Source organism: Hakea prostrata, chromosome 1 (genome assembly GCF_041222555.1).
Source record: "Hakea prostrata isolate BN-2017 chromosome 1, UWA_Hpros_2, whole genome shotgun sequence".
Lineage (NCBI taxonomy): Eukaryota > Viridiplantae > Streptophyta > Magnoliopsida > Proteales > Proteaceae > Hakea > Hakea prostrata.
The window spans coordinates 79,941,587-79,965,236 of NC_142600.1; the positions used below are offsets into that span (position 1 = coordinate 79,941,587).

At 37.2% G+C, this 23,650-nt stretch overlaps 2 protein-coding genes across 2 annotated transcripts; one reads left to right on the top strand and one right to left on the bottom strand.

Moving 5' to 3' along the window:
* Nucleotides 1–1,344: 1,344 nt before the first annotated feature.
* Nucleotides 1,345–14,676, top strand: LOC149030384 (uncharacterized). Its single transcript, XM_089142685.1, has 3 exons — nt 1,345–1,557; nt 12,615–12,697; nt 13,905–14,676. The coding sequence occupies exons 1-3, from the start codon at nt 1,479–1,481 to the stop codon at nt 13,932–13,934; spliced, it is 192 nt and encodes a 63-aa protein (XP_088998811.1). The 5' UTR covers nt 1,345–1,478; the 3' UTR covers nt 13,935–14,676.
* Nucleotides 14,677–16,586: 1,910 nt separating this feature from the next.
* On the bottom strand, nt 16,587–18,742 carry LOC149030385 (uncharacterized protein At4g00950-like). The gene is made up of 2 exons (XM_089142686.1): nt 17,729–18,742; nt 16,587–16,906 (listed from the first exon to the last, which is right to left on the bottom strand). Exons 1-2 carry the CDS (start codon nt 18,491–18,493, stop codon nt 16,832–16,834), a joined length of 840 nt encoding a protein of 279 aa, XP_088998812.1. The 5' UTR covers nt 18,494–18,742; the 3' UTR covers nt 16,587–16,831.
* Nucleotides 18,743–23,650: the final 4,908 nt, after the last annotated feature.

Sequence of the window (23,650 nt, forward strand, 5' to 3'; positions counted from 1 at the left end):
TTTATAATAATCAATTTCAAGGACATTATTCTTTCTTTTTCTTTTTCATTCATTCTTCTTTTTTTTTTGGTAAATAGATTTTCATTCATCAGAACGGGAACAACACGCAGATTTCGGCTTTGGATCGAGAATTCATGGAATGGAAATCGGCCAACACGTCCTTCCTGAACAGGACATGGCCTTCCTAGCCAAGCGGTCAGCCGAACTATTGCCTAACCTGAAAATATGAGAGAACTTACAATCGAAGAACAACAACCCCAACTGTTTAATATCCCTTACAAATTCTTTAACCTCCAACGGAGCCGCTCTATCGGAGTTCAACAAAGAAATAAGCTCTTGATTGTCAGATTCCACCAATAAGTAGTCCACACCTTCCTCTACACTACCACTAATACCTTCTCTCGAATCGTTCGCGGGCCCTGCTCACTCCCCCTCCACCAGCACACCTGAGACCAAATGGGATCGGGTCATTTACAACTCTACAAAATTACCTCTCCTGACTAGGTCCTGATGAGGAAACCCACACCAGACATTTCTTCTTTCAAACTTGCATCCACATTAAACTTAAGGAAAGGGGCTACGGGAGGAGTCCACTTTATCTCTTTATCCACATGATTTAAAGGATTAGGAACAGAGGATATAGGAGTACCTTTACACGCTTCATTGAATATTTCCCAGTCCTTTGAGGCCCAATGGGCCGTCTCACTAGGTGACCCAGCAACTCCATTGAAGAGGAAATGATTTCGAGCCTTCCAAATTGCCAACACAAGTATGCTGCCCTACCATCCAGCTCTTGGCCCATCTTCTTGTCATTCATAACCCACAAAATTGTTTCCCTAATTTGCAAACCCCTTCCCTTCTATTTTGTCCACCAATTGTTGTCTTTGTGTCATAAATTAAAATAAAAAATACCTAGATACAAAAGGGAAAGCATGTGTTAGTGAATTCACAGTTCAGAGAAATGGTAGGATTCTGGTTGACAAATCTTTCATGGCAATGATTTTGAGCGATGTCCAATATACATTCCATGGCAGTTATTATGAGTGACAAATCTTTACGAATTTCTCCATTGGAACAAATTTTAACGAAAATGGGCTTTTGATTGATTTGATTATGGAACAGAGGACTTTGATAGATGTAACGGAGACTGGGAGGACAATAAACGAAAATAAATGGTGAACCCCTTCATTGCTAAAGGGTATTTCTTCTGCTTGAGAGTTCTTTTTATAAATTTAAAAAGTTAAAGGAAGGTTTGGAAGAATAGAAAACTTATATTTCCCTTCACCCTATGAATAAAATGATTATGGTCTTGTGGGCTTCTCATTTGCCCAACTGTTCCCAACGGCCGATTCCGAATCTGTTTTCGGTTCCGGTTCTAAATTGCTTGCCCATTCAAGAACTTGATGCCATGATAATAGCTTAGAAGCTCTATAAAACAAGAAAAAGGTCACCGCCGAGAGTTACAGTGTGGTGAAGAGATGACGGTGATGGAGAAGTTGAAGATGTTCGTGGTCCAAGAGCCTGTTGTTGCAGCTTCTTGCGTTATGGCCGGTGTCGGTAAGTTTTCACAATTTGTTGAGCCTTATTCCGAGCCCTAATTATTTTTCTTTATGTTGTAGTTCTGTTTTAGTTTCGTTTTCGTTAGAACATTAGGGAGTGTGAGGAAGTCATCTCTCTTAAGGGTGGTCTGTTCTGATGCGAAGATTAGATCAAGTTTTCATATTTTCTAGTTCAGAGATTGTCAATCAAATTCGAGATCTTATTCAACCTCCTAACCCTCCCAAAAATAATAATAATCAAATTAGAGATAGTCCGAATATTATACTGCTTTCGTCTGTTGATGCCTTTGAAAGGTTCGGGATTCATGATTCATGATTTGCTTGCTCTCTCATATTTCAAGACTACCAAAATCTGGTTTAAATTAATGCAAGGAAGTTCGTTTGATTAGACTGGATTTGAATATGATGAATCTTGTGCGGACACTTGCAAATAATGGATTGCATTGATTTCTGTTCTATTATACGGTTTTTCTGTTATACTCATTCCTGTTTGGTTCTTGGCATTTGGCCAAAAGTGAGGTCTCAAGTATGTCATGTGATCTTGAGAATTATTTTGTCGGACTCCTTTTGTTTCATTGTAAAATTTTACATATGAAAATTGTATATGCAAACCAGACCTTAGATAACCGTGAGAGATGTTGTGAGAAAAGATATGCATTGGTTAGGCCTTGTATCTAGTATGCTAGAGCTGATTGGAAGGCAAGGATCTATGTGGTAGATCCCATTTAGTTGGTACAAGGCTTGTTGTTGTCAAAAAATTTCCAGTATTTGTTTATGTCAGCTCATTTGCAACGAAACCTTAAGTCAAATTAGGCAAAAATGTTGGAGAAGGGTCAGAGGTAATCATTGGGTTGGTAATCTTGGTTATAGCTAATGGTAAGAGATGGTCAAAAACTTGATGAGCAGCCTCGAAACAACCACACTTGGCATACATGTTGATAAGATGATTATAATGAGGAGGCCTAGGTCATGGTTCTGGGTGAACATTGATTGGGGGCTCTGCCTTGATTGAGGCAGCAGTGCCAAGAGCAAAATTGGAGGATGGTGTAGTTCTTGTTAATGGGGCTTGTTAATTGCATAGAAGAGGCTGAGGGCCTCATGGAGTTGACAAAGGGCATAGAGATTGCATATGCTTTTAAGAAAGACAGAGTTGGGTTTGTAGATGCTTTAGTTGGGGATTGTGTAAAAGCTGCAGTAGAAGGAAGCAACCCCTCTCCATCCCTACATCTAGGTCCATCAATCCAGCCACATGTAGAAAGTAGTGAAGTCAAGGGGCCTCCATGGAGTTGGTGCACTGAAAACTTTTTCATATTTTCCTTGTTCCATGAATTATCAAAGATAGTTGTTTGACATTCTCATAGCATTTTGTTGTCAAAGGGGGTTTTGTGGTTGTGGCACTTGAGCAATAAACGAATATATAGGAACAAGTGCAATGGTAGAATGGGGTTCTATGACGTAAAAATGGCAATCAAACAATCTCTTTCTGACAACAAACCCGGGGATCTCAGTTGGATTGTATGCTCTTTCTTTTGTATAACTGTGGATGTTCTTGGAATTTTTAGTGAACTCTAAAGCATAGCTTTGTTGTAGTTGTTATGATCAACTGAGTTAAGCTCAACCACCATGAAGGGGGGGGTTTATAGCCATAGACAGTGAGAGGGATGACAAACCCTAATTTTTATCTTGTTGTAGGTTTGGAATGTTCTAGGAATATTTGGGTGAATCAGTTTTGTGGGTCACTGATCAGTATAGGTTGACTTTTTAAACAGAGAAGGAGCTAATGAAGTTAAAGTGTTGTCTAAAACTTTTTAAGGCTAGAAGTTTCTCTTTATCCAAGGATATTTAAGATTTTTCTTCGTATTACAAAACCAAATGCACACAGTAAGAGTAGGTGCAAAAGCTGTAGCATCAAACCTAAGTTAATCTTAAAAGTCAAAAGTGGCTTCAGTATGTCCTTGTGTATGAATAATTCATCATGTTTATGGACACTTCAGCTTCGTTGAATCAAAAGGTAAAGCTTTTAGGCATGAAAATTTCCAGTGTGGCATAGCTTAACTTGGTCAACTGATTAGCCAAATCTGGTCAACCATGTTTCGCCCGTGTTTTGCATAACATATGTCAATGGTATGATTTAGGCTTCCCACGATAAATACTAACCAGGTCCTTAGGAGATAGGATCAATGGTAGGATGGTCATCTATAAGGTACTTCATCTTACCCTTTGTATGAATGTTGGCCTAGATAGTCTTTGCCCAGAGGAGGTAATTGATGTAACCAGCCTCCAGCAATCCCAAAAGAGCCTAAAAGGGAGTGATGAGCACATTTATGTGTGAAATCTTAGGGCATAAAGCATGCATTTTACACACTCAAAGTGGAGCTACCTTGGGTTTTATGTTGTTTTTGCAGATTTTAGGACTTTTCAAGATTTAAGCAAACATTTGGAGTTTTGGGTATGAAACATGCAATTTTACACGACAAGAGGTCCGTTCAAATTCTCAAGTGCGAAAATGAGCCTGATCTAGAGCATGATGGGCTAAAGATTTGATTATGGGCCAACTCCAAAATATTTTAGAAATAAAGAAGCAAATCTTGATCTACGGCTGAGATTAGAAATTATCAATCAAATCTACAAAGGTATTATTGGAAAATTCTATAAAGAGAGTCCTAATGGAACCAAGCTGGATTGTATTCCACTCCAAAAAGGAAAGTCTTGTTCATCAAGTTATAGTGTATTCTAAAAGCTTCCTCAAGTAAAAAACATGGAGAGAAGGAGTCCTTGCATGCTTCAATATTTTATTTCTTATTTGGGACTTGACCAAAGAAGAAAAAGAATCCTATTTAGAGAAGGAAGAGGGAAAAATCCCGTTTTTGAGTGTCTCTATCCAATTTCGATCAAGCCCTTCATCGAATGGTCATCCGGTGTCCGATTGAGCTGATTTTTGGAGGAGAGCTTCACGACTTCTTGATCCTCAAATCCAACGGTGGAATTGTGCATTTGATCTCTCTAAGTTAGTCCAATTAGTACGCCAAAACCCTCATTGGTTGAGTCAGATAGGAACTTTGAGTTTGATTCAAACTATGTCAAGAATCATATCCCATTTAAACTAGGAAATTGCTCTATAAAAGGAGAGCATACTCACCAACAAAAAGGGAAAAAAAAAGTTTTTTGGAGCTTTGGAGGAGCACACTTTCTTTTCTCTTTAGTTTATTTAGGCCGTCTACACTTTTTCTTTATCTTTAGTTTATTTAGGCTTTCTCTAGTTTTTTTATTGCTTTTGTGGGATTTTAGTTTCTGGATTGAATGTTTAGGTTCAATTTTTCTATGTAATGCAACTTTAATTACAATTTCAAGTTTGAGGATTCGTTTTTTTTTTCTTTCCGGGGTCTAGCAATTGCAGATCTAGATCATTCTAGATTTGGTTGTTAGGGTTGGTTGAGATTCGAATCGTTCGTTCAAGTTATTTTTATTATTCGAGATTCAAAGATGTAAGTAAGTAACATTTGCCAATAATCTTCTCTCCCCCCTCCATTCCCGCTTCTATCTACCCCTCTATATTCTTAACTTGAGATTTATTTTTCAACATTTATTTATTTCTCCTTTCCCCCTAGGTCATTGATTAAAGATGCCTACAGTCGGGCCTCTCTTTGGTTAAAGTTTCCATTTTTCTTTTATTGCTTTGTTATTTACTTTCTGCATATTTTACTCTCTTTAATATCCGTTATTGTTCTCCTTTTTCCCTGGGTCCTTGATCATAAATGCCTACAACCGTGCATCTCTTTGGTTAAGGTTTCCATTTTCTTTTTATTACTGTGTTATTTACTTTCTGCATTTTTTTATATTATTGTTGCCTTTTATTTATGCGTTTTTATTTATTTATTTATTAGATGATGAATGCTTGGGTTATGTTGTGGTTTTTTTAGTCTCAATTCGATCGATTTAGATGTATGTGTTAAAACCGCTCATTTAGTTTAATTAATTAGTTAAAATTTTGAATCATTGCACTCTCGTGTTACTATTAAGAGATTAAATTATAAAGTGGCATATCTCCTTAAGATCGACCCATTAGCTATGTGATACCGTGCGTTTGTGGTTATTTTTATTTTGTAAACAAGTTTTTGGCACCGTTGCCCGGGAGGTATTGGTCCATTTTATTTTTCTTATTCTTAAATAAATCGAAGTTTTTATTAAAAAAAAAAAAATTCAAAGATATTACTCTTAATTTGAGTAGAAACAAAAACGTATAATAGTCCCCACTCTATTGCAAAATCCTCAGGATTTGATTGTAGATGGCTCCGAAGACTACGGATTCCCTTGCTGTCAAACCTATACAACACTCAACTATACGGTAACCTTACGGCTTTGGAATCATTGTTTCAATCTTTGTGGTGGGGAAATCCATTACTTCTTTTGTTTTTGGTATTATTATAAAAAAAAAAAACTCATTCTTTCATAAGAGCCTTTAATTGCATTAGGTGGTTGGTGCATATGTATCTGGACTTGTGATTCTACAAATCGAATTGTCCGAGTATCTACCTTGACCATGGAAGACCTACTTTCACCTAAAAGTCTTAGAGATAGATTTTATCCAACTCGATTTGTGTATATTTATCTGACGTGAGGGGTAGTAATTTTGAATTTAAACCTCATTAACTATCTATGTTACCCCAATTTCCTGGGTTACCTAATCAAGATGCGTATTTGTTCCTTAGGGAGTTTGAAGAGGTTTGTGTCTTTATGAAAGTGCAACAACTCACTGATGACGCCATATGACTACGATTTATAACATTTGTATTAAAGGACCAAGCCAAAAAGTGGCTTTATAGCTTACCTCTGGATAACATTACCATATGAGAACAATTGACTTCCTATTCGTGAAGAAACTCGTTACTTTTTCAAAGATGAATAAAATAAGAAATGACATTATTCAATTTCGTTATGACGAATAAAATAAGAAATGACATTCTTCAATTTCGTAAAAAACCCAATGAGTCATTTACTAAGGTAATGGAGAGGTTCCAAAGCCTCCTCCAAGAATGCCCTCACCACGATTTAAAATTATGGCATTTATGCCAAATAATTTATGAAGGTATCGATTATCAAACTAAGTAACTTTTGAAATCTATGTGCCCCACATGATTTACATCGTCCATTGATGATTCCAAAGCTTGGGAATTTCTTTTAAACCTAGCAGATGGAACTAAAGAATAGGAGTCAATTTAAAAATCTGAAAGGACCAGTAGGGGATATTTTGTTGATAGCCAAGCTTATAAAGATGCACGAATAAATAGTCTTTTGAAAAAGTTAGAGACTTTAGTAGTAAAAGCTGCACCCCACCACCAAGTCAAGCACATTTTATTGACAAATCTATTGCTATGTGTGCATGGTGTCAGTCTTCTACACATATAATTGAGGAATGCCTTAGTTATTCTAGAGGCTAACATGAAAATGTCAGTGCAATGTTTCCAAACCCGTATAGTAACATGTACAATCCTGGGTGGAAGAATCATCCTAACTTTTCATGGTCTCAAGGCAAAACCAAAATGAATTAAGCAATTATTCCACACAAAATCAATTTGGTGCCCTTAAAAAATAAAGTGCACAATTTTCTCACAATCAAAATGTCCAGTTCCCTCAATCCCCAAATTTTCAGAATGCCAATTTAGCTAGGGTTGTCAATCCACCTATTGTGCTTTGTATGCTTTATATTACACAAAATCAATCACCACCTGGTATCAATAGAGATAATTATCCGGAGTTTTCTCGTCTTTCTACCTTATAGAATAATATGGAAGTACTTTCAGCACATTCATGACTTCTATGCATAATATGGAAAAATAAATTTCCACTCTTGCAAGTGCTTTGTCTGAGCGAGAAAAAGGTAAAATGCCTAGCTGAGTTAAATCCGAGTTAAATCCTAGGACTCAGATTCAACAAAGACCACCAAATTTACCAAATCAAGTCAACCAAATTGAATTCTCCCTTTTTTCTTTAGCTTCAATTAATCATGTGTCTGCATTGAAAAATGGGAAAGAGTATTTAAGAAGTGAGTCACATATTAATGAAAAGAGCAAGATTAGTGAACAATGTGAATTGTCAATAAAATGTACTTGACTTGGTGGTGGTGGTGGTGCAGTTTTTACTACTAAAGTCTCTTAACTTTTTCAAAAGACTATCTATTTATGCATCTTTATGAACTTGGCCAACAAAATATCCATCCTGGTCCTTTCAGATTCTTGGGTTGACTCCCATTCTCTAGTTCCATCTGCTAGGTCTAAAAGAAATTCCCAAGCTTTGGAATCATCAGTGAACGATGTAAATCCTGTGGGGGCACATAGATTCCAAAAGTTACTTAGTTTGATAATCGATACCCTTATAAATTATTTGGCATAAATGCCACAATTGTAAACCGTGGTGAGGGCATTCTTAGAGGAGGCTTTGGAACCTCTCCATTACCTTAGCAAATGACTCATTGGGTTTTTGACGAAATTGAAGAATGTTATTTCTTATTTTATTCTTCTTGGAAAAAGGAACGGGTTTCTTCAAAAATAGGACAATCAATTGTTTCCATGTGGTAATGTTATCCAGAGGTAAGCTATAAAGTCATTTTTTGGCTTGGTCATTTAATGCAAATGTTATAAACCGTAGTCTTACGGCATCATCAGTGAGTTGTTGCACTTTCATAAGGACATAAACCTCCTTAAACTCCCTAAGAAACAAATACGCATCTTGATCAGGTAACATAGGAAATTGGGGTAACATAGATAGATAATGAGGTTTAAGTTCAAAGTTATTATCTCTCACGTTAGGTAAACGTATACAGATTGAGTTGGATAAAATCTATCTCTAAGACTCTTAGGTGGATGTAGGTCTTTTATGGTTAAGGTAGATACTCGGACAATTCGATTTGTGGAATCACGAGTCCAGACACACATGCACCAAACACCCAATGCAATTAAAGGCTCTTATGAAAGAATGCTTCTTTTTTTTTTTTTTTTTTTAATAAAGTAACTAAAGAAGAAGAGAAAAAAAATAATAATACCAAAAACAAAAGGGGAAGTAATGGATTTCTTCACCACAAAGATTGAAACAATGATTCCAAAGTCGTAAGGTTGCCGTATAGTTGAGCGTTGTATAGGTTTGACAGCAAGGGAATTCCTTTAGTCTTTGGAGCCACCTACAATCGAATCCTAGGGATTCTGCAGTAGAGTGGGGACTACTATACGTTTTTGTTTCTACTCTAGTTAAAAGTAATATATTTGAATTTTTTTTTAATAAACACTTCGATTTACCTAAGAATAAGAAAAATAAAATGGATTAATACCTCCCCAGCAATGGCACCAAAAACTTGTTTGCAAAATAAAAATAACCGCAAATGCACGGTATCATATAGCTAACGGGTCGATCTTAAGGAGATATGCCACTTTAGAATTTAATCTCTTAATGGTAACACGAGAGTGCAATGATTCAAAATTTTAACTAATTAATTAAACTAAACGAGTGATCCTAACACATACATCTATTGCGATCGAATTAAGACTAAAAAAAACTCAAACATAATCTAACCATTCATCATCTATCTAATAAATAAATAAAAAGACAACAATAATATAAAAAAAATGCAGAAAGTAAATAACAAAGCAATAAAAGGAAAATGAAAATTTTAACCAAAAAGAGGCACGATTGTAGGCATCTTTGACCAAGGACCCAAGGGGGAAAGGAGAACAATAATGGATATTAAAGAGAAAAAAAATGCAGAAAGTAAATAACAAAACAATAAAAGAAAAATGAAAACCTTAACCAAAGAGAGGCAAGACTGTAGGCAGTGTTAGAGCCTGTAAAAACCCTAAACCGGTGTTGGTTCTTATTAAAGAGGGTCTTGGATATCCAACCCTAATTGGAGACATTATGCAATTAATGGTTAGTAATCTGAACTTGTACCATATCAGTGAGAGGCTTAGATTCGGCCATTGATAACCAGAACTTGTGATGGAGCAGCAGACATAGGTCACGGATGTGCCAGCAAGGCACAAGTACGGCAACCAGTTGCAGTAGCAGGGGTTCTGGACAGTATAATCTTGTCAAAAATAGCAGCAGGTTGTAGATATTTTTGAGTTAAAAAAAGAAGATAGCAGTCAACAATAACTATCAGCATATATTAGGGGTTCTTCATAAAAAACCCCGAGAAACACAGATTATTTGTGATTGCATATTAAACAACATCAGCATATGAGAATGACCTGAAACTATGATGGGAGGATCTTGATGAGCACATTTACGTGTGAATTCTTAGGGCATAAAACATGCATTTTGCACACTTAGAGCGGAACTACCTTTGGTTTTATGTTGTTTTTGTAGATTTTAGGATTTTTTAGGACTTTAACAAATATTTGGCCCATAATTGCATCACTAGCCCATCATGCTCCAAATCAAGCCCTTTTTGCACTTGAGAATTTGAATGGACCTCTTGACATATAAAATTGCATGTTTCATACCAAAAACTTCAAATATTTGATCTACGGAAATAGAAAGTGGGGAGAGAGAAATAATTAGGGAAATAAATAAAATAAAATCTTCTACAAAATCTATGGGAGAAAATAGAAAATTCTAATCTTTGACTACTTGTGGGCCCCATACATTTTTCAATTACTATAAAATAAAATAAAAATCTTAACTAATCTCAGCCGTAGATCAAAATTGGTTGATCAAAATAAAAATCTTAACTAATCTTTCCGTAGATCAAATATTTGAAGTTTTGGGTATGAAACATGCAATTTTATATGTAGTTATAAAAGTACCTTTTAGTTGTTATACTCTCCTCCCCTCGATCCAGAATTGACACTTGGATTACTTCCCTTTTAGTTGTTTATTTATATATTGTTCGCCTATTTTACTCTTGCCTTTTATTTATGCATTTTTTTATTAGACGATGAATGGTTAGGTTATGTCCATTTTATTTTTATTCTCATTTTGATCGCATTAAATGTATGTGTTAGGACCGCTCATTTAGATCTGTTAATTTAGTTCAATTAATTAGTTAAAAATTTTGAATCCTTGAATTCTCGCGTTACTATTAAGACGTTAAATTATAAAAGGATATATCTCCCTGAGATCGAGCTGTTAGCTACATGATATTGTGCGTTTGCGGTTAATTATATTTTTAGAAAAGTAACGTGGGTTAATTAAGGAAAAAAAGAAATAAAATAGTAAAGTGAAAGAAATAGAAAGTGGGGAGAGAAAAATAATTAGGGAAATAAATAAAATAAAATTTTCTAGAAAATCTATGAAAAAAAATAGAAAATCCTAATCTTTGACTACTTGTGGGCCCATATATTTTTCAATTACAATAAAATAAAATAAAATAAAATAAAAATCCTTACTAATCTCAGCCGTAGATCAAAATTGGCTTCTTTATTTCTAAGATATTCTTGGAGTTGGCCCATAATTGCATCTCTAGCCCATCATGTTCCAAATCAAGCCCTTTTCGCACTTGAGAATTTGAATGGACCTCTTGACGTAAAATTGCATGTTTTATACCCAAAATTCCAAATATTTGTTAAAGTCCTGGAAAATCCTAAAATTTGCAAAAACAACATAAAACCAAGGGTAGCTCCGCTCTAAGTGTATAAAATGCATGCTTTATGCCCTAAGATTGCACACAAAAATTGGCTCATTAGAATTCCCCCACGCTTAGACTAAGCTTGTCCTCAAGAAAGAATTAAAAAAAAAAAAATACAAATGTAGGAAAGAAACTAATGCAACAAAATAAAATCCCTAGCTCATTTTTGTAGGAATCACGGTTACACTTAGCATGTGCAACAAGCGTGAGAAACATAGATTATTTGTGATTGCTTATTAAACAACATCAGCATGTGAGAATGACCTGAAAATATGATGGGAGGATCGCCAGGTAGAGGGGAAGAATGTTCCCAAAAATGATAACAATCAGCTGGCGTAGGTCAGGTAATAGCCAATGCCTGGATCAGAAATAAACTGAAATGCAGAGGACTTATGAGCTGTAATGGACAGATCTTTGCCCAAAAAAAGTTGGGAAGCAGAATGGCTAAAATAAAATTGAGTGGTCCTTAAGACAAGGAAAACAAACCCTCAAAAAATGAGTAACTGCTAATCTGTAGTAGAAGACATCAACAACTGGAAGAAACCTTTCAAGAATAAGTAGCAGCAACAATGGTTTGCATAACCTTCAATAATCTGTGACCGTAAATCTTCATAAGCTGGTTCAGGTAGAAAGATCCCACTGTCCTACTTCTGTGTTCATAGTCTTAAAAACCAGGACTGTAAGAAAATATCATTGGCAGCATAATGTTCTGCTGCAACCAAAAATAGATGCTAGATTATCCTTAACTGTACTAGGAATTATCAATAAATTAAAACATGTACATGACGTGTGCCCCATGATACACATATGCATCATGTATCCCAAAGCGGGAAAAATTGTAGTTAATAAGATACCCTTTTAAACCTTTGAGTTTTGTAGTCTTGATGGCTGATTGGTCTTCATCATCTTACTATCAAGTTCCCCTAGGAGAATGATCTCCTCCTCTCAATTTTCCTAGGGCTTCGTTAGGCACCTTGTTGATATATGTAGACATCTCCTTTGTTATCAAATTAGTAACTCTCTTGAAGCCCCAGTTTCCTAGTTTGACTTCATGGAGTCTCCTTTCAAGCTCCACAACCTTGCCTTACAGCAGATAGGCCCAATATATTAGCATTTTTCATGATGATACACATATCCATGGACACCAATGTATGTTGAGCAGTGAGCTCTCCTTTGGATAGCAACTGAAAATTATCTTATGTCTTCATGGAGTTGGGTTAGGGGAAAAGTTTGTGCTGGTGATTTGGGAAGGTGACGGCAGTAGTTAAGATCATTTCTTTTTTTATACCTAGAGGTTGATAGCTGTCTTTTGTTAATGTTATGTACTTGGTCACGTACAGTTTACTGTGTGGTGAGAAGTACTGTTTAGCATTTTCTTATTTTAATGCTTTTAGAAGGATTATCCATTTAATCTGCACTTATTCATTGTAAATTTCCAGGTCTTTTCCTTCCAGCTGTGGTCAGGCCTATCTTGGACTCTTTTGAGACACCCAAGGAAACTCCTCAACCCGCTTTAAGTGATGTGAGTACTAATTTTGGATGATAAGACTGACCAAAGCATCAAATTGTTACTGCTCTACTTGTATTGCATTGCTGTTGGAACTTTCATTGTTTTCAAAATGTTTTTCTATTAGACTAGAGTTAGTTAGTTTGCAACTTTGACTTTTCTATTTTCAAACATTTTGCCTTTTACGTGAACTTATACCTGTTTTTGGTGGTTTTCTGAATTTTTCTACCTCCCCTATTCTACCTAGATCCTCGTAAGCAGGAATTCAGGTGTTCCTGTCCTCAAAATTTTTTTGGTCCTCAAGTCACTGGAAGTGTTGTTTCACATGGTTGTGTAGCCTTGAACTGAGTAAATTACTCGTATAAATTGTTGTCTTAATGTTCAATAATCTTAGAATAGTATCTAGTAGGAAGAGGGGCAGGTTGGGCTGGACTTTTTGAAACCTTGATCCTTACCCTGAATGCTCTAGGTTGACTTTGACCTTGACTGTGACCCTGACCCCGAGGGAACAGGTTGGGGAAGAGCCAGGTGACATACTCAACCCTGACCTCTGCCCTGACCCTGGACTTGACCCTAACCCTAACCCTAACTACAAAGCACAAAGCAATGCATATTCCATCTTGTTGCTGTTCGCTTACCAAAAAGATCCTACAAGTTGCGAAGGCAGGCCAGGCCGAGCCAAGTTGAACGCTTAACCTTGATCCGCCCATGATCTGATAATATCCACCCTCAAGGCCAGAATTTTGAGCCCAGACCCTATTTGGGCCATTGGTATCTTGGGATGTTGTGAGTTTTAACAACATTCTTGCAGTTTTAAGTTACCATGAAATGGAAAAGTTTGAACTATTTGGTTTTGTTTAAATTGTTATTTTGTATCTATTTCTTATTTATTTGGATTCAGTTTAATTAGTATAAATAAGAAATAAATATTCTATTCTACATTCTCTCGTTTTTAAATAAGTTTTTTATTTGTTATTCAATTTCATTTCCTAAAGAATTCAACAGTTATTTTTGAATCACATAAAAGATTCTTTGTATATAAATATTGGTATAAATGAAGTTCAAGGTCTTATATGGCTTATGCCAAAAGCAGTGGTTCTATTGATTCCAGTGATTCCAGTGATTCAGAGAATTCTACAAATACTTAATTCTAGAATATAGGACTTGATTAGTTTCATATGATTCAGTTACTTTTTGCTTACCTGAAAAACAAACTTTGCAGGTGGTTGCAGGGATGGCTGGTAAGAATTAGCAGTAGTTTCCAATATGAGTGTCATCTGCAACACGTCTTTCTCACTTATTATCTATTGAATAAGACCTTATGCAAACTTATCATTCTGGAACAAATTTTGATAGGTTGAAGCATATATTCCATCTCATTGGGTCTTGTATGTGAATTGCTGCAGAACTGAAATTTTGTTTTCATGTTTCTTTGTTGTCGTAATTTACTTCACTGGTTAATGTAATGAACGCTTACTGATTTTTGTAAATGAAGTGTTGTAAGGCCTCTGCTTCGTGCTTCAGGATGAGTTGCATTATAGGATCAGGATTCTATCTTGTCTAAGAGCTGGTGCTGCTTGGCTTCCCATTGTTGGGATTGAACCAGGTGAGGTGGGCTTAGTATAATTTCAATTATTCTATATATATATATGGAGTCTGGATCACTCAAGTGAAATGAACCAAACTTGAACCCATGTTAGGTCGAACCAAACTTGAACCCATGAACCGAGAAATGAACCCCAGCATTCTTCCTCTCTGTAAACAACCATTTTCAGTATCTATCAAGTAGGGCGTATTGGGTAGGTGAGAAAGATCGGCAAGGGAGAACTCATTACTCATCAGTCATCACCATGGTTATTAATTCTCTCCGAATCCGGATATTACGATTTATTCTCCAGAATCTGCGTTTTTCCTGTTTTTCCTGTTGATTTAGTAAAATTCTCAACTCTTACCGATACGATAAAAATTCCCGATTAATTCTGGCCAAATCGAATTATATGGAAATAATTTGGTTAATAACTGGTCTAGTTGATCTGATCGAACTGGGTTTAAACCCGATTGATTTTTTTCACTGCCAACTCGTTGGTGTTAATCTTTCTTCTATTTCTTTTGCAAATAATTTCAATACACTCATGGAATTCTCTACGATTCCTCTTTCTACAGGCAATTTTCTCACATTTCTCTATGATAGATTAAGATTCTTAACTTGAGAATGATAAATAAGCCATGAGATTGAGTTCTCGACAATTCACCACTTTTTGAACGAATAAAATTCAATTTCATAAATTTTTTGGGGGTATAATTAGCTTCTTTACTGAGTGTAATGTTTGTTTTACATCTTGATAAATTATTGGCTATTGACTGTGTTTGTTTAATGAACAATAATATTTTGATTAGTCTTATAATTAATTTCTCTTAAACTTAGTTTCTTTTAGGGCTTGTTTGGTTACATGAGTCTGGAGATTTCAAATTTCTAGAGATTTCAAATCTATGGAGTTATAATTTATAAAATTAGATGTTTGGTTGTGGAATGAAATCTGTGGATTCATCCTAAAAAACTATTTGATCGACATGATTTTTGTGAATGTGCAAATGTATAGCTTTTTTGAAATCTTTGAATTTCACCTCTTACCCATAAATCTATGGATTCATATTTCTAGTGTAAAAAGGTGAATCTTTAGATTTCATGAATCTAGAGATTTTTACAACCAAACAAGTATAATTCTCAGATTTCATATCTCTGGATTCATGTAACCAAACAGGCCCTTAAGCACTTAAGTAATTTTAAGTATATTGTCTTCTCCATTATCTTTATGATTCTATTTCTATTTTGAATTTCTTTAATATTTTCTCGACTTAGAACATCCAAATTTTTTACCCCATATTTCTTTCAGCAAATGAATAATTCTCAAATTCGAATTTTAATTTCTGAGCTTTTGACTGCTTGGCTGACCGCGTGGATTGTGAATCGATAACCCACCGAAAATTCCAAATCATAATACTATGCTCTGGTCTGCATCGCACTTTAAGGGCTTGGCCCGATCTGCCTGATCATGTTTGCCTCTTGCTTGCTGTCCTTGCATGGTGCAAAAGGCAAGTTGGAACACCAGAGCACTGCTTGGTGGGTGAAAGCTTTGCTGTTGAGCCTACAGTCACTCAACAATTGATGCCTTCCAACGGTTTCATTCCAGACAAACCCTTGTGTCCCTGCTTCGTGTACCTCGTGGCCTATTTAATTGCAACCATCGAATGGCTAATAAAGGGAAAAATCCCAGAGAAAACTCTATAAGAAGGTATTTTGTCGTAGTGAGGAAGAGGAAGAGCTGAAACAAGATGGATTTCAACAGTTCCTCAACTGATTTGGTTTGGTTTGGATTTGTTTTTGGCTTTTGACGGACTATTTCACTTGGGTCATCCTAACATGCACAAGCTCAAATCACTGTACATTTTGCCCAGCAGAATCATCTGAAGGAAGGATGGGGAGCACAAGCAGCGCAGCCTGTCAGGCAAGGCAGCATACTAGCATTATCCTTGTGTTTCCTCTTGTCTCTGCTGGTAAAAACGTAAGTAAACAGTTTTGCTCAGTCTTCTCCTCTTGCCTCTTTCTGTGGTGTATTCACATTCACATTTCTTTTCTTCTGGGTGAAATTGGAGGTCACACTCAAAAACAGTTAAAAAGTCCAAAGCACAAATGCCTTTCCGAAATGTGTGTGGACAAGACAAACTGAAGAAAAAAATACCACATTGAAATTTGCCCAAAAGATCTGCTTCTAGCTGTAAGATCAGAAATCCAATCCCCACATGGAACGATTGACAATGAATGATTTGATAATTGAGGTCTATATTGACTGAAACGACAATGATAGAGACGATGACAATTACAATTACAATTACACCAAATACAGAGGTAAAGTTGCTCATGGTCAACAACTACACTTTTATTTCTGCCTTTAAGGGCCACATGCTTCTTGCTCTGTTTTGTCAACCAAACATGCTTGGAATTTTATATTTACAGAAGGAATATCAGAAATTAAACCAGGTTGCAACAGTAAGGAGAGAAGATGGCTAGCCTGAAGGTGCTTGCTGTGCCACAACTCGGCTCTTGGTGCCTTGGTGGTTGAAGGTGCTCAGCAAGATCTCTTGTCTCCATCAAACTGTGAGTTTTTTCTTTGTCTTCCTTCTCCTCCATGGGACCACCTGCTTGAGCCCGTGACAAATGCTTTCCTGCAGAATTTAACCCACTGGTATGAAGTTCTCAAGATAGACAAACATTGTTGTTGTTGTTCTTACCTTCATAGAGTGCTCTTGATAAAAGACTACTACAACACTAAACCACACAGAAGAAAAGAAAAAGGCCAAGGGAAGAATTGTTGGTGTTAGGCATAGATGCACAACTAAACACAAGTGAAACACATTCGAAAATTTTATTATGATTCACTTGCCTTCAAGTACCTAGGATATCTAACAAAAACTATATATAGCAAACCCAAAACCCAAAATTTATTTTAATTAAAATTACAGCAAAACTCGAATTATATTATGCCACATAATACAAACACTCAAAAAACACCCAAGCCCACCAGTCGTCAAGTGGGTTTGTCTTTTTTTTTTTGATCTTTTTTATATTCTTTGGAAAGAAATGACTCACAAAGGAGTCGATTGCCTAGGGCGACAACTCTGCAAAAGTCAAAAAGTGGGTTGGAATTTGGACTTTTCCCAATTATACTCACTTGAAAGCTGTCTTAGTTTCCTTGGATTCTATGGTTTTTCTCTCATCATAAACAGAAAATTGATACTGACCACATTTGCAGGTTGAAATTGATACGCTCAAACCCACCATTGAAATTTTTGTTAATTTCAACGGACATCAAATTTATACACAGAGGAGATGAGTTTAAAGCTCAATGGTACTAATCACCATAATTAAGGTATATGAAAGAGTCTGAAAGACTAAAAATATCCAAAGAAAGAAGAGAAAACTGGGTTTAATCTTAAATTGAAGAAACCTGTAAAATGAAGAAGTAATGATAAGGAGTGAGTGCTCACCCATAATTGAGATGATTTGCTGTAAGGGGGACTCAAGAAGCTCCCTGTCCTCTTGAACCTGGTAATCTTAACATTTGGAGTTGCAATTCCTGCATCCTCAGTCTCCCCAATTTCTACTTCGAGTACCACAGGAACAGAAGCAGATGAGGAAGAACGGGAGAAGACAAAACCACCTTCGCCAACATTCTGATTCAGCTTAGAGGAGGCCTTCCTACCCCAAGAACCAAAGTACCCTTTGCTGATGCTGATCTCTCTTCTCTGCCCATGAACCAAGGAGCCAAGCTGGAGGAGATTCCCATTACCTTCAGTATCATCAGGGCTTTCTCCTCTGCGAAAGGACTCTACAGGAGGAGGAGGAAGAGGGTCTCTGCTGAAGGAGAACGAAGTGAAAGAGGAGGAGCGACCATGACCCACATAGGGGCCATCAAGAACAGTAGTCGGAGAGAGATTGCGGCTGCTGCTGCTGAACAATTTGCTGTTGAAAGCAGAAGAATCCGCCATTTGCAGCCGTGGTGGGAGCTCCAAGCATCTGGCAGTAACTATGGCAGCAGCGTTGTGAAGGGGCTTGCCTGGTTCTTCTTCCCAGCAGAAAGGAACAGAAGCACGAGCTCGGAGTGGTGGGGTTAACATGCCTGTTGCTGCAGAAAGCTCAGATGACTGGTGCGGAATTCTTGAGAACAGAGAGAGCTTTGGTGGCGTTGTGGATCTTGGCTGTAACCTTTCTTCCTCCCTTGTCTCTGCTTCTGGTTGGGATTTGGTTCCCATGTTTCTTTACCGCTGCAACTACTACTCTTGAAGCTGTCTCTGCTCTGCTCTGCTACTACTGGGAGAGCAAGTGAGGGACTGTGAGAAGTATGTATGATTTCTTACTTTTCAAAGAGCCCAGGTGAGGTTTTATTGTGGCCTGTGGGTAGGTTCTAATTAATCAAAAAGAAAGATCACAAACAGGACTCTCCTCTGTGGTGATGGGGAGCGTGATATGAGACGCTCTTTCCTCCGCCCAGCCTTTCAACATGGAGAAACTTATTGGGCGGGGATTACTTAAATATGTATAGAGCGGTGGAGATTATTGGAGTATGGATCCACTACATGTTAGAGTCCTGTGATCATTTTACATTTCCCTATCACACAATAATAATGGGCCCACATGGGTCCATGAGGGTCCCACCTTTGAAACGTCTCATAGGACCATTCCTTCCTTTGACCAGCCCTTCAAGGTGGAGAAATTTATCTTAAATATGTATTGATCGATGGAGAGCATTCTGCATCTTCCAGCTACCCGTCATAGTAGAAGTCCGTGTTTCCTTCATATTTATCTACTACTCTTGTAGAACTCATGTAGGCCTCATTACTATTGTGTGATGGGAAAGTATAAGGGGAGCAGTCAAAGTAGATGATCGAGACTCGGGAGATTGGGGATTGGGGACATGAAACCAACCTCCAAGACGAAATATACCAAAAGTCACCGGAAATTCGTAAAAAAATTGGCTAATATCGCTGAAATGTCGGTGAGAATCGTCATTACTCTGCATTTTCCGACGAGTTATTCACTTGTTCTGCTACTACCGTTGTTGTTGTTGTGCTTCTTCCATGAAATCTAGATCTAAGGATTGAGAATGAGAATTGTTGGAATTGTGGAAAAGAGAGGAAAGCTTCAAACTTCGAACATGCTCAGAGACGACTCATGAGTGCTACTCTTCTCCACCACTGTTTTCTCCGTCTTCTCTCTCTCGCTCTCTGTGTTTTTACTCTTGAGTACTCTCTACTCTGTCTCTCTCTCTCTGCTTCTCTCTACAAAATCATCTCTAACGAATGACGAACCCCTTTTAACCCTTTCAAACGTCGGCAAAATGTCGCCGAGATTTCAAAGTTTCAATGGTTTTGCCGGCCACCGACACCCGATATTTGATCCTTAGATTGATTTATGCATTAAATTTTTTTTCTTTTTTTCTTTCTCAAAGCATTAATATTGTTGATGTCGCTTTCCAATCATCCCTCCCCATGCGGGTAGAGCCGAGAAGATCTGGACTCATGCCGACAGGGAGCCATCTAATGGTCCATACAAAAGCAATTTCAAACTGAAACAGGAAATATACTTGGGTACTTAAACCTAAAACCTTGGCTTATTAGGTGATACTGGCATCTATTTTCATTTTTTTTAATGCTCTCATTTATGGTAAGTAAAAAGACATGTATGTATACATGCACAATTAATATCTAATGTGTCCATCTCTGTGCTCAAATTTCAAAAATTTTGAAAAACATTTCTTTTCTCTTCTTGATTCTCCGAATTATTTACTGAATTTTGATGGATTAGTGATTTGATTGGATAAGTTTTATCATGTATTATTGATATATTAAAAAAATCAGAAGTGATATAATCAAGAGGTTTGGTTTCAATATCTGTTAATATATGAAATTAGTCCACCATAATGCTACCAACTACAATAAAAAGAGTTGTTGGTGGTGATGTTGATTCAATGGGGTTAAATAGCATTTTGTTGGAATAGGACCAGTCTCCTAAAGTCAAAATTATTTGGTTCGATTTGGATATTTTAAGGGGTTCATGCTATGAATTCTCATAATAGAATCTGAGTTTAGATCACACTTTAGGAATACATCATTTTCCTCACTATTTCTGGCATCAAAATTGATTTTTTTTCTTCAAAGATTTGTTGTGGTTTGTATATCTAAGTATTAAATAAGGTAAAGAGGAAATCTAGAGAAATTTTCATTCTTGACAAGTAAATATGAATAACCCAGTTCTCTATGGAAAGGGAAAATGAGTTTTCTGGAGAAGTTGTCGTCCATTACAAGTAAAGCCAAGTAGGTAAGAACCCAGAGGGAGAACCCAATTGGCAAGGCAGAAGTCCAGTGAAAAGTAAATAATAAGTCTTGACTTCAGTTGTCTTTATATAGTCTTGACTCGTTCCTATCCGTTAGTGGCATGTTAGTCCACAAATCCTTAACAAGTTCATTTTCTGCAGTTGGTTTTCTATTCTTGTATCTTGACTCGTGCTGCACACGAATCTAATCCCTTCGAGTGAACCCTATTCATTCTCATTGGTTTGTTTTGTGATTTATTCGTGAAGAAAAAGATGAGCGTCGACCTATTCTAGGTTGGTCAATCACTTTCGAAGGTTAAGTCAAATTCAGAAACAACGTTGCTCCGATTTCCGGGGCTTAAAACTACTGGGCTAGAAAGCATAATGAGTAGTCAAGAAGTAAATGCGTATTAGCAAAAACAATGGTATGTGAAGGGTACTTATGGTTGAATTTGGCTCTTCATGACTGTTGAATCATCCAAAGTGGCCCAGATCTCCTCCAAAGTTGACACATAGATGGTAAGGATATGACCATTCTAATAGATCTACTTCTGACACTGGTGCAGCAATGGAGGCTAACGTGACAACTCATGATGTGCGCATTCCACAAGTCCGCAAGAGCTAACACTACACAGATGTGGGTAAAGTTAACGTATCTCTTGACATGTATAGACTGTCAGACCTCGAGACACAAAGTTTTCCCGCTTTCTTCATTCTCGAGGTTAAGGGTTGAGCCCCCTTGTTTCGACAATTGCATGGCTTCTTCCTCAGAGGCTAGACTCATTCCTCTAGCCTCAACAAGGGTTATCCAGGATGAACCCTCAATGATTCCAATGATCACGATCAAGGCTTGGCCTCGGCCAAGGTCCCTGGTACCTTCTTTGGGTTGAGTCCTCCAATTTGATTTGCTCTAGTCCAAATAGATTCCGGTCCATCAAGGGGTCAATGACTTGGACAAAATTAGTATAACGTTTTTGAGGCAGAGCAAGAGCCAGGAACTACACCCATCCATGTGATTAAGTGTGACAGAAGCCTAAGTGTTGGGGGTACCCATCCTGTCCCATGACCTTTTAGTGTTTAATACTCTTTATGTATTAGGTTTTTCAAGTATGAGATTGCATGACTCTCATGGAGACTCCATGGCCTTGCTCTTGCCTTACCCACTATCAACCTTTCAATCATCACATAGTTACGTTCACCATTCTACCAAGATTATTCAAATCCATAGTTCTACACTCACAGAAGTGGGTGTAGGAATTCCCCCTTCACCCCTATCTTCCTTGATTGATTCCAAGGATCTAGTGAGTTATCTTGAACCTTGAGAAGAAATAAGAACAAACATTTGAGATATAAAGCTTGGATAACCAAGACGTGGAACTAGGCCGGTCAACCCTACTCGAAACAAAGACAACCATCCTTGCTAGGGAGTTAGCACAACTGTTAGTTTCCCTTGGAGAATAAACAAACATACAACCTAAAAACTTAGAAGTTAAGAATTTGATGTCTTCAACCACATTGCTAATAATGTGGGAGCCTTCGCTATCCCATTAACAATATTAGCTAAAGGTAGACAATCCACCTCCACTTTCACCCATCTAAAGTCCTCACTAAGACATTGTAGAAGCCCCTCTCTTAGCGCCAAGGCCTCACCTTCGATTACTTTAGAGAAATCAGCTAGAATGGAAGTCGCAACAAGTTGCATTCCACTTGAGTTCCTAACAATGAAGCCCAAACCACCTTTGGAATCCAGCAACGTTGCGTCAGAGCTGAGTTTCACATACTCAGCTGAAGGGGGAGACCATGTCTTCGACTTGCAGGTTTCTTCGCTAAAGCAACACCTAAAGGACGAACAACAAGGGGTTTAAAATTACATAATTCCTAGAATTGATCAGAAGCTCTTTGCAGCACCTATTGTCGAGAAGTTTTCATTTCTTGATAGCCATAATTGCCAACAAATCAAGGCAACTAACCCCGCAAGATGACCTCTCTTTTCACCTGGCCAACTTTGCTTCATTCAATCCATAACATATTGACGAAAATATGGGCTAATAGGGGGAGGAAAATAGGAGAATGTCAAACCAAACCACACCGATCTAGCAAAATGGCGCTCCATGAAGAGATGATTTTATGATTCTTAGCATGCCCACATTGTTGCCAGTTCGAGTATCTCAGTAGACCCCTCTTTTTCATATTAATACCAGAAGTGAGAGCACGATTACATGCTCTCCAAATAAAACTTCTCACCTTTGGAGGGGCATTGCAAGCCCAAACATTCCTCCACAGTTGCAGAGGGATATTAGCCATTACATTCACTTCATTTTCATGCTCCTTTGGATTACATAAATGGCGATACGCTGATTTTGTTGAGAAAACCTCATTCTTTACTGAACCCTATACTTGATGGTCATCCATTTGAAATAATCCTAGCTTTATTTTCAATATTTCTTTTGAATTATCTGGATGAAAGGTATTCTAAACCAAATCAACTCTCCATTTCCTCTCTTCTTGAGCTCATGCACTTTGGTAATATATTTTCTTGCCTCAGACTCTTTATGCTGAATTTTAAAATTCCAGGTAGTTTTCAGACACGAGTCCTCCCACACGTTAATGTGATCACCCAAACCTACAATCCAAACCAAGCGACTTTGTAGAACTTCCCTACAAACCATCACTCCCCTCAAAACCCAAGAAGGACAATTACCAATTGAAGCTTGAGGAAATTAGAGTTAGGAAAATACAATGATTTGAAAATTTTAAACCAATAACTTTCCTGATTTGACCAAATCTTCCACGCCAACCTGCCCAATATAGCTTTATTATGGGTAGAGGGACCCTAAATCTCTATTTTTTAAAATTTTTTTGGGGGTCAAATCTCTATTTATTGTTAGTTTGTTACCATCATCTTCGTCTGGTTTTGATTTTGTACCAAAAAGCTTTAATACCTCCAAGCCCCAGTTGCCCATTTGCATTTCATGAATCTATGACGATGGGGTAGAGAAGGAGACCTCTGTCTTCAAATGACAGCAAACATAAATGAGTGACAGCCGTGTCAAATCATCCAAAATCTAAAAATGGATCATTAACCCAACTACCCCAG

What these genes read in the sequence shown, in the direction of transcription:
- LOC149030384 (XM_089142685.1), top strand. Translation starts at nt 1,479, where the DNA reads ATGACGGTGATGGAGAAGTTGAAGATGTTCGTGGTCCAAGAGCCTGTT. An exon ending in TTGCGTTATGGCCGGTGTCG is followed by an intron (nt 1,558 to 12,614) that starts GTAAGTTTTCAC and finishes GTAAATTTCCAG; the next exon opens with GTCTTTTCCTTCCAGCTGTG. An exon ending in CTCAACCCGCTTTAAGTGAT is followed by an intron (nt 12,698 to 13,904) that starts GTGAGTACTAAT and finishes CAAACTTTGCAG; the next exon opens with GTGGTTGCAGGGATGGCTGG.
- LOC149030385 (XM_089142686.1), bottom strand. Translation starts at nt 18,493, where the DNA reads ATGGGAACCAAATCCCAACCAGAAGCAGAGACAAGGGAGGAAGAAAGG. An exon ending in GCAAATCATCTCAATTATGG is followed by an intron (nt 16,907 to 17,728) that starts GTGAGCACTCAC and finishes TAAATTCTGCAG; the next exon opens with GAAAGCATTTGTCACGGGCT.